Source organism: Leguminivora glycinivorella, chromosome 11 (assembly GCF_023078275.1).
Source record: "Leguminivora glycinivorella isolate SPB_JAAS2020 chromosome 11, LegGlyc_1.1, whole genome shotgun sequence".
Classification (NCBI taxonomy): Eukaryota; Metazoa; Arthropoda; class Insecta; order Lepidoptera; family Tortricidae; genus Leguminivora; species Leguminivora glycinivorella.
Genome location: NC_062981.1, coordinates 23,763,875 through 23,782,530, shown reverse-complemented (window position 1 = coordinate 23,782,530; position 18,656 = coordinate 23,763,875). Strand labels below are relative to the sequence as shown.

At 38.2% G+C, this 18,656-nt stretch overlaps 1 protein-coding gene across 1 annotated transcript; it reads left to right on the top strand.

Moving 5' to 3' along the window:
• Positions 1 to 7,585: 7,585 nt before the first annotated feature.
• Positions 7,586 to 17,847, top strand: LOC125230871. The gene is made up of 2 exons (XM_048136124.1): positions 7,586 to 7,708; positions 16,747 to 17,847. The coding sequence occupies exons 1-2, from the start codon at positions 7,586 to 7,588 to the stop codon at positions 17,845 to 17,847; spliced, it is 1,224 nt and encodes a 407-aa protein (XP_047992081.1).
• The last annotated feature ends 809 nt before the right edge of the window (positions 17,848 to 18,656 follow it).

Sequence of the window (18,656 nt, the reverse complement as noted above, 5' to 3'; positions counted from 1 at the left end):
TACTCATAAGTCGATATAACGCTCGACATGTTTCGCTCCATTTCCGAGGAGCTTTTTCAAAAGTAGCGACCCCGCCTTTACACGTGAGTCTCACGGGAGTTTTATATGTACTTTTTATTGAAAACTTACGGTTTTTTTTATTTGTAACAGAGTGAAAGCACTGAAAGCGTATCAAAAGTGAGTAAGAGGATGAGAATGATGAGAAGTAGAGTTGCGACAGCATAAGTGTTGTTAGCGTATTAACTAGTTGTTTGGTAGATAATAGTGATTCATAAATTTACTTGAAGCTAACCCAAAGCACCTGAAACTTCAATCGTAGGAAGCAATTATACTTGTTATCCAACTGCTGAAGTTAAAACTCAAACTAGAGGAGACACTAGCGAACACAATTTCGTAGTCAAACTGAATAAAATCGCACAGTCTAATGAGACGCCTTTTGTTGATCTTCCGGCTCTTGAGACTTCGTTTGTTCGTGCGTTTTGCACGTATGCATATCCAAATTAATCAGGCCCCTTTATCTCTTATGTTGAATATAGAAACTGTGGGTCAAAATAGGATGGTGTGTTAGAAGAACAATGAAGATACGGTCGGTGACTTTCGTGTGGAGTTTTTATGCAAATGAAAGATGTCAAAATGTTTGTTTTAGTTATCATTACCGTTTCTTGGTGCGGTAATGACAGAGCGGTTGGTAGTGCAATGCGTTCGCTAGTTATTTATTTGCTATTTATGTTGCATCGTATTTTGTTTGCTGACAGTAACATGCAAAATATATAATCCATACTAATATTATAAATGGGAAAGTGTGTGTGTCTGTTTGTTTGTCCGTCTTTCACGGCAAAACGGAGCGGAGAATTGAGGTGATTTTTTATGTGGAGATAGTTGAAGGGACGGAGAGTGACATAGGCTACTTTTTATCTCTTTCTGACGTGAGCGAAGCCGCGGGCAAAAACTAGTACTACATAATTCCATCATATTGCTGATTTATTTAAATCGAATAAACTCTATTAAAACCAGTGCTGCTTTTTATAGCCAACGTTATCGTGAGGAGGGTCCATTTTCGTGACCAGTACTCACCGTGTTATGTTATGTTTCTTTGCCTTTGTTGTGATTCGCAAAATTATTTATTATTTCGTTTCATTTATTTACTTTGCGATCAACATAGAATCACAATTATACATTATTAAAATTAAAATTATTAGAATACATTAAACATATTTATGCCTTTCGTTTTGTCTTCTTTATCCATAATATTATATTACAATCCCGTATAATGATTTTCATCAAATTACAACCATCTCCAACATTATGTAAAATATTAAGTTGAATGCCATATTGTGTATGTGTATGTTAATGGATTAACTTACCTAACTATTAAGAAAATATATTAATATTCAGTTTGAAAACACTTTACATTTTAAAAGCCTCTCGCGGGTCTTTGGTATGATAGTTCGGTTTAGCGTGAACTTTTAAATTGAGAGCGCTTCGTGACTAGGAGCGGCTAAACCTGAGCCAAAACAGTGTTAGGGTAACCAGGATATCTTGGAAACAACAGATTTATCTAGAATACTTTTCTTTTTGTATACTTATCTTCTACAATTATGTTTATAAAAATACGTGTCCTGTACTCAGTTTTTAAATATATAATTAGATCATTTCAATATCTTTTACACAAATTAACTTATCATTACATTTTGCATGCATTTTACATTCTAAGACCGCAAAGGAGATCGCGGCACGATCTTGACGTCTTTCGATAAGATTGGCCAAAGATTTTCTTATACCGAGACGCGTGGAAGAAAGAGTAAGGCCTTTACCCAGCAGTGGGACACAACAGGCTGACAAAAAAATAAACATACTTCTACATTCTAGAAACATACCACTACTAGTAATTACATAATATGACATCAAAAAAAACGTGACAATGACGAACAGGGTGGAAATCTAATACTGAAAAGCAACTCCTGAGTATTACCTACTCTCAACTTATTTATTCTTTACATTTCGACGCGTCTCTGTTAAGACTTCCCCGTACAGTCCTATAAAGGGATAATGTCGAAGTTTCCGTAACTACTAAAATAATCAACAGCCAAAAATAGCAACTGGAAGACAGTCTCGTGTTTCCAAGTCGGTACGTGCGCGCCGCCGCTTTGATATGTAAAGCAGCTCGATGTGTTTTACTCCGTTTTTGAGAGAAATAACAAACACGCCTTTGAGAAGTCGATTTATTGGAGGAGTAGTAACGCTATTTGATTACTGTTTTATGAAGTGTGGATTACGCTAAATAAAGCTAGTATTTAAGAGAAAAATATGTTTTTAGCTTTTTATAGCGTGTGTATTCCATACGGGCGAATATTTTAATAATGATTAGCATCCTATGGAGCCTATCCACAGATTCGGATAGACCTATGGAGCCTAACCACATTGTTTTTTTTGGTAAGATGAGATTTTTTTCCCACATAGGCAATAATCCAGAACGCAATGTATTACGTCCACATCAATTAGCGTATCTGCCTAACCGTCATAACGACATGACGTTTATGTCATTTGATATTCAGTTGCACGGCGTACATAGCCGCTTGGTCAGACATAAAAAATAATTACTCTTAAACACTTTTTAACAATATGATTATCCTATACAATTCCTATGATCAAATACAATAATCTGATACATTATTCGCCCGTATGGAATAACGTTCAAGTAACGTGCACACTACTTCTTGCTACAAATCTTATTTCGTAAGGGCTATATAGATCCACAACATTAAAAACATCACCATTTATTTAATAATCAAAATTATTTATTAAGTTTTTACTAATTGAATCCAACACTTTCACCGATATACTACTACGCATTATTGAAAACAAACAAAATCTTCCTTAAAAACAAATCCGTTACCGAATCCCGTCACATCCGTACCGCGATCAATATCAATCAAGCATGAGCGATCAATATCACTTCCGCGCACCATTTGTCATTCCCGTCCGCGAAGACGTCATTACCATGCTGTCATTACCGGCCTTTTTCTCTGCGGTTTTGTGCCGATAGACTTTATGTGACTCGCGTGCAGTCAATGAATAAGATTTCCTTGTGAGCTTAAGGCGGTTTTGATGACTATTTTCTTGGATTTTGTCATACTTTATCTTGAAATATTTGTGTTTCTCCAATTATGTATATGACTTATTGGGTTGGCACAAAAGTAATGAGACACTTGGTTTACGTTTTATATTTTTTATTTCCTTTATTTATTTTGCTTCTTAGGTTAAGCTTTTTATAATATGGATATAAAAGTAAAATACAAAAACACATACAAAACAATATAAAAAAACATATAAACACATTATAAAAAACCTAACCTAGGGTGCCGCCAGCAGCGGGGCAGGGCCCAAGCTGCCGGTGGTTAGGGCTGCAGAGAGAGGAACCGTCGGACTATCCGCGCTGTGTCCAAGATCACCGCCTTCTGCATCTGGCCCTTGATCCAGCCACCTAGCGAGAGTCTCTTAAGATGTTGGTCGAGACTCTTCGCTATGAGACCGTTCGCTGAAACGACTATCGGAACAATGATCGTTGAATCAACATCCCACATGGCGGTTATCTCGTGAGCCAAGTCTAGGTACTTACTGGACTTGTCCTTCTCGGCTTTCACGAGATTCTCATCATGGGGGATGGTGATGTCAACGAGCACTGCCCGGCGTTGCAGTCGATCTATTATCACAATGTCAGGCTTATTGGCTACAATAGTCCTGTCAGTGATAATAGATCGATCCCAATAGAGCGTGGCACGACCATTTTCAAGAACTGGCGCAGGTAAGTACTTGTAGTACGGTACTTCGCGGTCCACAAGGCCGTATTGAAGAGCAAGTTGCTGGTGAATAATCCTGGCTACGAGATTATGTCTGTGCAAGTACTCGCCGTTAGCAAGATGAGAACAACCGGAAATGATATGCCTGAGTGACTCTCCGGGACGGCGGCATGCCCGACAAATGTCGACCGTACCGTCCTTCAGGATATATTTCCGGTAGTTGTTCGTCATCATAACTTCGTCCGCAATTGCACAGGCAAAACCCTCGGTTTCTCCGAAGAGGTCCCCGAATCGTAACCAGTTCACCGATGCGAGCAGGTCTACATCGGGTCTCGTGAGGGCCTTGTAGAATAATATTTTTTATTATTATTACAATACAAAAAGCTTAGTCGATGATGTAATCACCATTAACATCTATGACTTCTTGCCAACGATCCGGCAAAGTTTGGATGCCTTTCGCCCAGAACTCTGATGGCTGTGCCTCGAAAAAGTTGTTCAACTCCACCTGTACATCATGGAAATCATTGAATTGTTTACCCCGCAAATGTCGTTTCAGGGCTCTAAACAAATAAAAGTCTGATGATGCAAGGTCTGGAGAATAAGGTGGGTGGGGTATCGTCTCCCAGCCCAAGTTCTGCAGCTGTTGGCGAACGGTAGATGCGACATGAGGTCGAGCGTTCGGTTATCATGTAGTAAAATTACAGTGGCTCGTCTTCGTCGTTTTTTCTTGATAGCAGAAGATAGTTCGGTGAGCTGTGTTGAATATTTGTTAGCGTTTACAGTTTCATTGTGTAATAGTTCATGAAATAGCATGCCTTGCGAGTCCCAGAAACAACAAAGCAAAACTTTTAAGCGGTTCTTTTGACTCAGCTTCGGTTGAGTTGGTGGCGTTTCTTCTCGAGGCAGCCAAAAAGGACGACGTGTATCGTTCTCATAATAAATCCATGATTAATCTCCCGTAATCAGATCAGTCAAAAACTCTTTACGTCGGGGTCGCAGCAAAAGTGATTGACAGATGGCGACACGGACTGCACGACTGGCGTCGGTAAGGATGTGCGGTACCCATCGAGCCAAAACTTTTCGATACCCAAGCTCATGCAGATGGTATTCCACAGCGTGGTGACTGCAGTTAAGTGATTCCGCTAATTCACGAGTAGTAGCATCAGGATTCGACTGTAGTTTGCGGCGTAAATCGTCATCATTGAATGCAGATGGTCGCCCTGAGCGTGACTGACTTTCAAGGCTCCTGTCTCCTGATTTAAATCGGTCAAACCATCTGGACACCGTGGCATGGCTTGTACTTCCAGCGCCCAATGCAGTGTTGATATTGTCAGCCGCAGCCCGCGCACTGTGGCCTAACAAGTACTCGTATAAGTAAAGTGTTCGAACTTGTCGCTCGTCCATTTTATTTTAATCTAACTAAACCAATCACGAGGGCGGCTTTATATACCCTCACATTAGAAGTACCTAGAATGTTCTACAACATACTAGAATATTATCGAAAACAATTAACTTAAGAAAGGAAATGTATAGAGTTTTGTAGAGTGTGTCATTACTTTTGTGCCAACCCAATACAAGAAAACTTAAACCGACGTTTAAACTTGTAATATTAAATTGATTTGTAGTGTAATAAAAAGTTCTAGCGTAGTTTTAGCTAGAAAGAAATCAAAAATACATACTACTTTGTCCACCAATTCTATTTTATCAACTTTAAAACAATATTCTGTAACTGACATGCTAATTCCAATACAAAATCACTTTGAAACGCAAAAAATAACCAATATTACTAAACAGTGTGCTAACAGTTGAACAAACGCGTTATTTAGCAGTTCCATTGAGTGTTATTTTTTAATTAAATCGGTAACAAGTATTACACACGACACTAGCAACAGTAGCAACTGCTATGTAAAAATAAGAAAACTGGACGGTCGTTTAAAAAGCAGCACTGGATAGGGTAAAGTTTAGAGATCGGTATAAAGAACTCAAAGAAAAAGTGAACAAGTTAAAGACATAGGGGTCGGATTGACCACTCTTAACTTTAAAACAGTCTTTAGCTTGAACACAGATATGTTGAAATACTTCTTGTATGAGCGAGTCGAAAGCTCTGAATAACCAATATAATAATAATAAAAATATTTTCAGATACTAAAGATTGTAACTTACATCGTTACAATAGAACAAAAAAATCGGATCGGATCGGAAGGATCACGTACCGTCGAAAATGTTGAAATCAGCCCTGATTTAGACGGTACGAGTACAATCAACAACACAGCTGTTAATACAGACAGTGCCAAAATGATGTATATAGAACTTTATTGCCTGTACATTAATGTGTGTATAAATATTTTTGGCTCTTTGTCTGTATTCACATCTGTGTTGTTAACTGTACTCGCAATCGCATGCTTGTAATAAACAAACAATTGGTCGGGGGTCGCGGTCGGGCGGTTAAATTTGATGTTATATATGAAAGTTCATATTTTTATCACAAATTTATAATATTTATATAATGAAGGTTCTGTGTGTACAGTCAACCAATTGGAACCCTATTAGGCCACAGTACAACTTTGTCATAGTATCGTTATAAATCAGAATGTAAGAAATCTCTTACTGCTTGTCATTTTGACATGGTTGTAGAGTGGCCTAGGGTTCCAATTGGTTGACTGTACCTTAGTATTCTGTACCTTGACATTATTATCATCGGTTACCGACTACTTACTAGGATACAAAAATCAACATCGGGCTTCTATTAGAATTGATAATTTATTTATCAATGCAAGCCTTACTCGCCTCTCTCTAATGGTGGCAACGTTAAGAATGCAGCCTTTCTTTGAGTCCCGGGGCAGTCTTGTTTTATTGGGAGTTAACTTCTCTTTAGAGAAATAAAGGGTAGCAGACGAGTTTTACTTAAACTTCCTATGGGAGCGGAGGAAGTAAGTGGGATTTATACGGATTTCAGAAGTATTTATTTATCAATTTCAAAGTAGCCTTAGGTGATTTGATTTCTGTGCCACTTTCTACTTTGAAACAGTGAAAAATCATATTTGATTATGAATCCAACATCTGAATAAAACCTTGATATATTTATTTTACTTTTACTGTTTAATTTTAAGTATGTTTTTTTTTAAACATAATTCCGTTTGTTCAAGAACAAAAAGTCTATTTGTGACAATTTATCTATGGCCAATTTTATGTTTCTTAACATGGCAACATTTTCTTCCTTCTTCGTTCGATCATGGCCATCGCATGTCGCGAGTTGCATTAATTTGTGTTTATTCCATAATAAACCAGTGAAAAGTTATCTCCGTGTATTATTTCTACTACATGGATTGTGGTCCTTCGTAAAAACAATAAAAAGTGGTGTTTAACATCGATTTCAACAGTTCGTGAGTGAAAGTGCGTATGCCGGGCGTGGAACTTTGTTCAAAGAAAATCTATAATTTTCGTGTATGTGTCCAAGAAGCATTCGCCCTGCGAACAAAAGTGATTTTAACAATAAATTGTGCAAAGTTTAAACAAGTACGGCTATATCCATACTTAGTGCATATTAAAAGTTCGAGTCGACTTCAGTGTTTCCGGTAGCCATTCGCCGCGGCTCATTCCCGAATTCGCCGAATAATGTCCGGTGACGCTCAATGACAGCTATTCATTCTTCAAGTTGGTAGCAGTGTTATAACGTCAAAAACTATAGACAGATGACACATGTCAGAATGACATTGACGTACGAATGACATCGTCGAAGAGGTTATGCTATTTATAAACATTGGGAGATTGTTTGGTAATTTAAAATGACGCCAGAGGAAAAAGCTGCTATGGAGCTAGAACTCAAGCGCCTTAAGGCTAAGCGGGCGGCGCTCAAGGGAGCCGTCACGAGGGCCGAAGCCTTTGCAAGCAATATTGCAAGTGGCTCGGTAACGGTAGGAGAATTGTGTGCCAGAAAAGACAGTCTTGTGAGTACATTCCAAACATATCAATCAGTGAATTTCGATATATCAATTATTAACGAAACTGAAAGTGATGACGTCTCACTTGTTGAAGATAAATATTTTAAGACATTAGGTCAATTAGAGGGAGCCATAAAGGGCTTACAACAAACTTCGCAGGAGACACACATTTCAAAAAATACAGGTTGTAAAATTCCAAATATAGACATCCCTTACTTTACAGGTAAGGACTTTACAAAATTCAAGCCCTTTATGGACCTCTTCTGTGCAGTTTTCGATAAAAACCCAGCACTTTCTGATGTTCAAAAATTGTTCTATTTAAGAAAATATCTTACTGAAGATGCCTTAGGCATTATTGTGAATTTACCCATTGTCAATGAATCATACCATGAGGCGATGGAATTACTTAAGAAGCGATATGATAACAAACCACGCCTCATTGGTAACCATATTGCTTTGCTATTGGATATGCCTACTATGCAAAAAGGGACTGCTGCCAACATTAGGGCTTTCATATCACAGGTGCAGCAGCAATTGTATGCTTTGAAAAATTTGGAACAACCCGTTAAAGATTGGGATATGTTACTAATATCTGTATTAGGCAGAAAATTGGATCACTATACAAGTAGAGCATACCATTTAGACCGCGAAGATCCTGACAAAATGCCGACCATGGAAGAGTTTATCTCTTTTCTTGAAAAACGTGCTATAGCATTGGAAGACAGTCCGGAAAGAAATAATGTTCCACTGCAGTACAAATCAAATACCAATAGCAAAGTAGTAAATGTAGCACTAAGCAACAATACCAGTCCTCCATGTGCATATTGTAAAACTCAGCAACATGCTCTATATGCATGCCCAAAATTCCAAATGGAAAATCTTAAAAGTAGAGAAGAGTTTGTAACGTCAAACAATTTATGCAGAGTGTGCTTGAAGTTACATAAAAATGCCTGTAAATTCAATTTTAGATGTAAAGTGTGTAAAGAAGGGCACAATACCCTCTTACATGAAGATAAATCTTCAAGCACACCTGAACCAATTGTCACTTGCCATGCAAATATTAAAAAATGTGTAAATATACTGTTACCTTCTATAAAGGTCAAAATGTATGACAATAATGGTTGTGAGCATATTGTAAAGGGACTTCTCGATTGGTGCTCTCAGGCTTCTTTCATAACAAAAAAGCTAGCTAGCAAATTGAATTTAAAAACTAAAACTGAGAAAACTGATATTACTGGCATTGCCAAGCAAAATAATGAAATGCAACAATATTGTGATGTAAAAGTTTATTCATGTGTACACAATGTAAACTGTGAGGTTCAATGCCACTTAGTTGATGATATAACAGAAAATTTGCCACAACACCCTATAGATCTTTCAAAGATAAAAATCCCAGATAATATTCAATTGGCTGATGACTCTTTCAATAAGACATCAGAGATAGAAATACTTTTAAGTGCAGATGTATGCTTTAGTGGGCTCTTAGAGGGCATAATACAGTTGGAAAATGGACCAACACTGCAAAATACTGTATTTGGGTATGTTGTGGGAGGTAATGTGGAATGCTTGAAACCGTTGTGCCGCGCCTCAAAAACCACATTTGTGTCAAATTTTGTTGCCTGTGGAAAAAAGAATGATGAATTAGAAAATATAATGGAACAATTTTGGCAATCAGAGAAAATTCCTGGAGAGCCAGCAATAAATATAAATAAAAATAAGCAATCCAGTGATTTTAAGAAAGCAGAGGAAACATTTCAAAAAACAGTTAAATTAGAAAATAATAAATTCCAAGTAGACTTACCCTTAAGTGCTCCTATGAGTGACCTCGAGCTTGGTGACTCCTTCTCCGCTGCTCTGCAAAGATTTCTTTGTTTAGAGAAAAAGTTCAAAAGCAATCCACATTACTTCGAACAGTATAAAAATTTTATAAAAGAGTACCTGGAATTGGGGCATGCCAAGATTGTAGATATAAATAAGTATGACATATATAATGGTGCTGTCTACTTTCTCTCACATCATGGTGTTATTAATGAGGCTAGTAAAACTACAAAGTTGAGGGTAGTATACAACGGGAGCATGAATACAAAAAATAACAAATCTTTAAACCAAGTCATGCTGAATGGACCAGTTGTCCAAAATGAACTTTTCAATATATTAGTTCTTTCACGTACGTATCTATATACGTTAATATGCGATATAGCAAAAATGTTTCGAAATATTTCTATCAATGATGAGCAAAAATGCTTACAGAACATACTCTGGCGTGATAATCCGTCAGAGCCCATTAAGTGCTTGCAGTTGCAGACAGTTACTTACGGATTAAAAGCTTCTACATTCTTGGCAACGCGCTGCTTGATAGAGCTTGCATCTAGATATGAAAATGAATATCCCCTGGCTGCAAAAGCTTTAAGGCAAAATACTTATGTTGATGATGTCATCGGTGGTTCTGATGACGTCGACACTCTAAAAAATCTGAAAAAAGAGCTTATATCTCTATTAGAAAAAGGCGGATTTCGATTGCACAAATGGTGCTCCAATATTGATGAGGTTATTTCAGACATACCTGCGGAACAAAAATATTTTGATCATTTGGATCTCAATAAAGATAATGTAATAAAAACCTTGGGGGTTAAATATGACATAAATAATGATTCATTTACATTTGAAAGCCCACAAGAAGATGAAAATAAATTAAATACTAAAAGGACTATTCTAAGCTTCATAGGAAGAATTTTTGATCCGCTGGGTTTAATTAATCCAATTATTGTGTCTGCCAAAATCTTCATGCAGGAACTATGGGCTTTAAAGGTTTCATGGGACTCTGTCTTACCTGACCAGCAGCTTGAGACCTGGAAAAAATATCTGAAACAGTTAAATGAAATGGATAAAATTGAAATAAAAAGATGTTTAAATGTAGAAGAAGTTGAAAAAGTAGAATTGATAGGATATTCAGATGCCTCATTTAAAGCCTATGGTTGTTGCTTATATCTGAGAGTAACAGATAAAAATAAAAAGGTTAGTGTAGATCTGCTGTGCTCCAAGTCTCGAGTAGCACCTCTAGGTAAAGCGCTCACTATTCCACAACTTGAAACAAATGCTGCCTTGCTATTAGCTAGATTGGTAAATAAAGTCAGCAAAACATTGAGTTCTCGATTTGAGCACAACACAATATTGTTTAGTGACTCACAAATTGTTCTTGCCTGGATCAATAATCCACCTAAAGGCAATACATACATATATAACAGGGTAAAACAAATACATACCTTAACAGGATCCGCTATGTGGAGCTATGTCAAAACTTCAGAAAACCCTGCAGATTTTTTGTCTCGAGGCCTATCTCCTCAAAAGCTGAAATCTCAAGTCTTATGGTTTCATGGGCCAGCATATCTATTAGATACAAATTTCGACATTAAAGCCTGTCCTACTAACTATGACTTACCAATAAAAACCGTTTTAGTACAAACTGCCAAAGACAATGAAGAAAATAAAGACTGTCTAGATTTATTAAATAAATATTCAGATATCAATAAACTTCAACGCGTTGTAGCCTATATGCTCCGCTTTTGCAATAATTGTAAAAACCCTATTGACAAAAGTACTGGTTCCCTGACACCAAAAGACTTAAATAGTTCTATGATTATCATAATAAGACAAACTCAAAGATACTTCTTTGCTAAAGAAATTGATTGCTTGTTGAAAGACATTCCAATTAAAACTGGTATAAGTGGCCTACACCCTTTTCTTGATCAGAACTTAATTCTTAGGACTGGTGGTAGGTTACAAAATGCAAATAATATTTCATATGACAAAATGCATCCTATTATAATGCCAAAAGCTTGTCACATAACCCGGTTACTTATACATAGGGAACACTTAAGATTGTTACATGCTGGTGCCAAATTAGTGCTAAGTTCATTAAGTCAAAAATACTCCATAGTAAATGGCATCAGACAAGTCAAAAATGTAGTATTAAAATGTGTTAAATGTTTTCAACTGAAAGCTGCAGCTGCAAAGCAATTAATGGGTTCCTTACCTGCTCAAAGAGTAACAGCTGCACGCCCATTTGAAGTTACTGGTGTAGATTTCTGTGGACCATTTAGCCTGAAAGTAGGTAGAATCAGAAAACCATTAATAACCAAATCCTATATAGCTATTTTTGTCTGCTTTGCGACTAAAGCAGTACATGCAGAATTAGTAAGTGACTTAACTACAGAAGCATTCTTGGCATGCCTCAAAAGGTTTATAGCTAGGCGAGGAGTTCCTAAGCAAATATTTTCAGATAATGCCAAGACATTCAAGGGAGCCTCTAATAAACTAAAAGAGCTTTATGACTTGACTTCCACAGAGGCTCACCGACAGAAAGTTGACAGTTTTTGCTGCAACAACTATATTCAATTCAAGTTTATACCCAGTTACTCACCTGAGTTTGCCGGCCTGTGGGAGGCAAGTGTGAAAAGTTTAAAGTATCATTTAAAGAGAGTAGTTGGAAATGTAATACTTACATTTGAAGAATTTTATACTGTGATTACTCAAGTTGAAGGAGTTTTAAATTCTCGGCCTCTGTTGCCAATAAGTGCGGAGACCAGTGATTACAGATATTTAACACCTGGGCACTTCCTCATAGGTGCACCATTGACCAGTCTTCCGGAAGTTGATCATTCCAATGTAAATGTAAATAGGTTAAAGTTTTGGAAAATTGTAGAAAAATTAAAGCAAGACTTTTGGAAGTTATGGTCAAAGGACTACCTTACCCAACTTCAAAATCGCCCCAAATGGCAGCATGTGCAGCCCAATTTAAAAGAAGGCGATTTAGTTATTGTTAGGACAGATAATACTGCTCCTTTAGAATGGCCTATGGCTAGAATTGTAAAGGTCATACCAGGACCTGATGGTAAAGTGAGAGTGGCCGAAATAAAAATGGCTGGTTCCGGAAAAATATTTCTCCGCTCTTATAGAAAGTTATGTCCTTTGCCAATTAATGATAATTAATTAAGTTATTTTTTGTGATGCATAAGTTATGCAATTTTTATGTTAATTTTTATTTCTTCTGGCCATTTTATGTATAACAAAATAGTTAGTAGTATATAATATAACAAAATAGTTTTTAAGTTAGTTTTATGTCATCATGGTATTTTTAGCTTTTATTGAAATTGATAATTTATATTTTTATTTGAAATAAACGGGAAAGTACAAAATTAAGTTGTATTTTTTCTGCTATAGCCGCCCCGGCCCAACTATGTTCAAGAACAAAAAGTCTATTTGTGACAATTTATCTATGGCCAATTTTATGTTTCTTAACATGGCAACATTTTCTTCCTTCTTCGTTCGATCATGGCCATCGCATGTCGCGAGTTGCATTAATTTGTGTTTATTCCATAATAAACCAGTGAAAAGTTATCTCCGTGTATTATTTCTACTACACCGTTATTGCCTGACCTAATTACTCAGAAACTTATCCTTAGTAAAAGTGAGAGAAAAAAGTAAGGGTTTTTATGTGGCGTCAAACGCTGCTAAATATCTTAACTATTACCTTGATGAGTTGGATATTGTTATTGGATATTGATAAAAAAAAATGTCATTTTATTTCCTGTTTACAGATAGATATTGTAAACTGTTTTTAGTGACGTAGTTGTAACTTATATTCACATACAAGTGTAAACCATTATATTATATTATTGACTTCTAATTTACTTTATTAAATTAGTTGTCAGAGCGGACCCCAGGCTGCCATGAGCCGTTGCAAATGCCGGGATAACGCAAGGAGGATGATGATAATTTACTTCATCAATAAATATATGAATATGAATAACACGAAACACATACCTATTTGTAGTAAAAGTAGATTATGAAACAGGCTCAGAGGAAAAAATTCTATAGAGAGGACAAGCTGCGCGCGGCCTGGTCGCAGATGTAGGCCCATTGGGCATACACCGCCGCCAGTTCGCCGTCCGCTGTCATCGAGTGTACACGCGCGCTGTTCACCGACGAAAAACGAGTTTTATCCAAAATGCCGAAGTGTGCAATAATAACTTGCAAACATCGCAGTGACCTGAATAATTTCCAAGCCGATAGGATAACATTTCATAGGTAAATACTATTTATTTCCTTTTATTTCACATAAAACACGAATTCAACGTAATACTCCGAGTTGTACCATGTAACCTTACGTTTGCTTGTGCTTTAAAACGTTCATTATACATTGCGGCTACACAAGGAACATATTGTAAACAGTGTAGTGTTTTGCGCCGCAATAAACGGTGTACAAAACGATTCACTCAGTGAGACATTTTTCTCGGAAACGAGGCGAGGCGTTCCCGCTATTTATCGTTGTGTGCGTGCGCGATCGCGCTCGCTTATCGTTCGCATGTACACAACCATTGAAATGATGCGCGTGTATTGCGCAATAGGAGCGTCCAGCTACAAGTGTGTGTGGATTAGGTGTGTGCGTGCATTATCTTTACAATTACTGGTGCTTTGTGTGGGTTGCGCAGACCTTGCGACAGGCGTATTCTATACAAATCGCCCGGCATGACCTATCTCCCGAAATCTGTGGAAACAGGCAATTTGACAGCCTAATTACGACAAAACTGCACAAAACTCGCAACTATTCACAAAATTGAGCCGAAATTTCCCGCTATCATTATTTCCCAACATTATTATCGCAAGTTCTCTCGGATAAAGGCGTTATAATTTGGCAATAACGCATTTTGCACCTCAAAGGTGAGCTGCATTTATTCACAACACGTTTTCTTCAAAAACCAGTGTTTTCTGATCCGCGACTTGTTTAAAAATGTACATAATATGCGACCAAAGTTGCACAGGTTTTTGTAGGCAAGGTGGGCGGAATTTTGAATAGCGATCGTGATTAAAACTACCAACTCCCTTCAAAGGCCTATTTGGCGAGTTAGCACTATATTTTGCGCAAAAACGCTACGATAAATTTCCGCGTTAGGTATTTCTACAGTGTTTGGTAGGCGATAATAATTATTGAGCGAGCGATATTTCTCCTAACCTACCTAAGTCCCACTTATATGTAGATGATTGGCAATCCTCATTCTATACGTTTCCCTCTGTAAGGCCCACTTGCACCAACCACTTAAGTCAGGGTTAGTGAGCTGTCTACTGTCAAATTCCATATAAAATGGTGGGTTAACTGGTGGGTTAACTCTCCATTTTCGTTCGTGCAAGTGGAGTGGCCCTAAATAGTATGAACAAAATATAATTGCCGCAATGCGATGCGATACAATGCGAACTTTAAGCTTTCTAAAATGTTGCGTGCTCCATCATAAAGCGACAATTTCATACATAAATGTCAACCATCAACTGAAATTTCTTCATCAGGCGATTTGCTTCTTTGCCATTGGTATGATTATTATGACAGTATACTAATATTATGACTGTATAATGATTATTATGACTATAGTGCAGCTTCAAAGCCAAAATTGATGTTATCTATCAATGCTTTGGCGTAAATGAAATAAAAAAAAACTTCTAATCGCTTTGCTTTTTATTTGCTTACAGTGGCCCACTGACCTTACCAGCGTTATAAAAACGATCGTAAATTACCGTTGTTTACCGTTATTTACCATTATTTACCGTTTCCGTAATATTATCGACGGAGTGAGCCGCCTTCGCCCGGGACGGTAAATTTTCAGATTAATCTATGGCTTAGGCCCAAAAAGGTTCGTGAAATGGGAAATTTATTACTAGAAAAGTTATCAACGTATAGTTCCGGAAGATGCGAGCGTAGGAAATTACAAACAAACACATTTTTTGTGCTAGTCTAAACACTTTACCTCCGACGCAAAAACGACGAGGTGTTATAAGTTTTGACGAGTCTGTCTGTCTGTTTGCGTCTGCCCCTAACTAATGGATGAACCGATTTAGAATTTTTTTTCTTTATTGGAGAAACAACAGAAGTAATCAAACAGAAGTAACAAACAAAATTACATCAGGTATGTTATATACAGTTCAAGAGATGTGCACCTACCTCCTAAGACGCTTTCAATGAGAACATACATAATCTTAGTCATGTTTGGTGGAAATCGATCCACAATCTCGGGTTAAATTTCAAAATTAAAATTTTGTGGTTAGGATTACATCAACGTACCTATTGAAAGTAATGTCGAAATGATTTTGTGAAATTTGATTAAGGCACTGGTCCCACCGCGAGCTAGTAAGCTATGATCTATCGGCTATAAACACGACCAAAAGATAAGCACTCCCGTGCAAATATAAGAGACACGGCGATTTTGATAGCTCACCACTGGGCGAGTAACTATAAACATCGCCGTGTCTCTTTTATTTACACAGGAGTGATTATCTTTTGTTCGTTTTTATAGCCGATAGCTCATAGCTTACTAGCTCGAGGTCGGACCAGTGCCTAAAACTCCATGATATCTTGCCTGAGATCAGAATACGATTTGTACACATAATATCCAGTTTCAAAGACGGCCTAGCCTAGACACGTGTGATTCACAAATACTCGTAGTTTATACACGACTCTGAATGAATTATTACACTATTTGACACTGATTTCAAACAGCTTTTATAAAATAAGTAGTTAACACTCACGAACAAGAAAGCTCAGAGTTTGGAAGGATCTTCAAATAGGCACCTAAGTATTATAGGTTAGGTATATTCGTATTCAAAATTCGTTATCCCGGCATTCGCAACGGCTCATGAGAGGCTGGGGTCCGGTTTGACAATTAAATCCCATGATTTAGCGTTAGACACTAGTTTTATGAATGCGACTGCCATCTGACCTTGCAACCCGAAGGGTAACTAGGCCTTATTGGGCTTAGTCCGGTTTCCTCACGATGTTTTTCTTCACCGTAAAGCGACTGGCGAACATCAAATGACATTCCGTACATACATAGCTGGGCATTAACTCGTTAATCCGTTAATCGTTAATTAACGAAGTTAACATTTCGATTAACGGATTAACTTTTAAGTTAACTTTAAAAAATGTTAACGGATTCGTAAACTTTTGTTAAATTTCATAGAGTCCGACGGCAGCCATGGAGGTCATGTTGGGCCTTCCACCGCTATACCTGCACATACAGCAGGAAGCAAGCTTATCAGCGGTAAGGTTAAATACACTCAACATCTGGTCTAACACAGGAGTTCTTCACACAAAATGCCTGGAAAAAGTATACGACGAATTCCCAATCCTCAGGTCAGGTACGGATCGAATTCAAAAACATGTCATCTTCGATAAAAGGTACAAGATACAATTATACGAGGACGACAACTACGAGGGGCTCAATCCCAAGGAGCTTAGAATCTTCACAGATGGGTCGAAAACGGACAACGGGTCGGGCTCTGGGACCTTCTCAGAAGACCTGAACATGTCGATTACCACTCCGCTAGGAGCTCACAACTCGGTCTTCCAAGCTGAGTGCATGGGCATCATTAACGCGGCAGCTGCTATAACTGCAAGGAAGGTAGTAGGATCCTCCATCCGCATACTCTCTGACAGTAGAGCAGTCCTTATGGCTTTAAGGAGCCATTTAATTACATCCAAACTCATACACGAATGCCATAAACGACTAATGGAGGTAAGTCATAAAAACGAGATCATCCTACAATGGATCAAGGGACACAGCGGATCCCGAGGTAATGATGCTGCAGACGAGCTAGCCAGACAGGGGTCGAGTGCGGGGGCCATTGGCCCAGAACCAATTCTCCCGATACCATTCAGCAAGGTACGCTCAATGCTACTATCATATACAGGGAAACTACACACAGCACACTGGCTAAACCAGACTGGATGCAGGCAAGCGAAAATGGCCATGCCCAGCATCAGTGAAAAACTCACAAGAACGCTCCTTCAACTAGGGAAGGTCCGTCTGAGAATGGTAACCAGTGTCATAACAGGTCATGGACTATTTAACAAACATCTTTTCATAACAGGTGCTACGGACAGTCCCCTGTGCCGAGGGTGCATGGAGACAGAGGAAACAGCTGCTCACGTGGTGCTGGAGTGCATCGGGGTGGCTCCATACAGGGCAAAATATCTCGGATCTCCGAGAGACCTCCCCGAGGTCCTACTCAACATCAAGGGTCTGGTAGGATTTCTCGAGGAGTTGGGATGGCAGGACTAGCCAAACCCTCCCTCTTATCACGCAAAATAGGCGCTAGACGTCGAGTTGCGGAAAATCGCCCGTTCTACAATACAATACAATAGAGTCCGTTAATCGTTAATCCAGCACCCCAAGCGGCTCGCTGCGCCGCGAAAACCACGTTGTTACTGCTACTTAAAAAGCTCATAGTACGGCAAAACCTAGGTTTTATCGGTAAAAGCAGATCCGTCGGTTATAAAACAGTCTAAAGACCAATTGGCGACTTTGGATCACTTATTCGAGATCTTCTAAATCTTATTAGGCGTGCTAGATCGATCACTAACCTGGAAATAGAGTGCAATCATCAGGCATTACAGACAAATCGCGCATTAACCGACGCATCGAGAGTCCGGCGCGGGCCTTATATTACTCTACCAAGTTATCGTGGCCCACAACATCGAGTTGTCATCTCAAATCTCAATCTGAAAAACCAACTCACCACGATCGCGACCGCATGAATGACCCAATAATTACCAATCCGAAGTAAAACCTAGGATTTAGCCAACCAACGGCGGTAAAAGCCCGAAGAGACCGTAATTATTACATTTCGGTTTTTTACCAATTGGCGTCACATGTTTTAATGCTTTTTGGTGGATACTTAGTAAATATAAATACATAATACCTACAGTGGAGTCCTATTTTTATGACGTGTTAACGGATTATCGATTAACTTTAACTTCCGTTAAATCTACCGAAATGTATCGCTTTAACGATTAACGAAGTTAACTTTTTAAGTAACGGATTAACGATTATCGAATATAAGTTCCGAAAAACTCATTGGGGTTCGAACC

What these genes read in the sequence shown, in the direction of transcription:
- LOC125230871 (XM_048136124.1), top strand. Translation starts at nt 7,586, where the DNA reads ATGACGCCAGAGGAAAAAGCTGCTATGGAGCTAGAACTCAAGCGCCTT. An exon ending in GCAATATTGCAAGTGGCTCG is followed by an intron (nt 7,709 to 16,746) that starts GTAACGGTAGGA and finishes TAAATTTCATAG; the next exon opens with AGTCCGACGGCAGCCATGGA.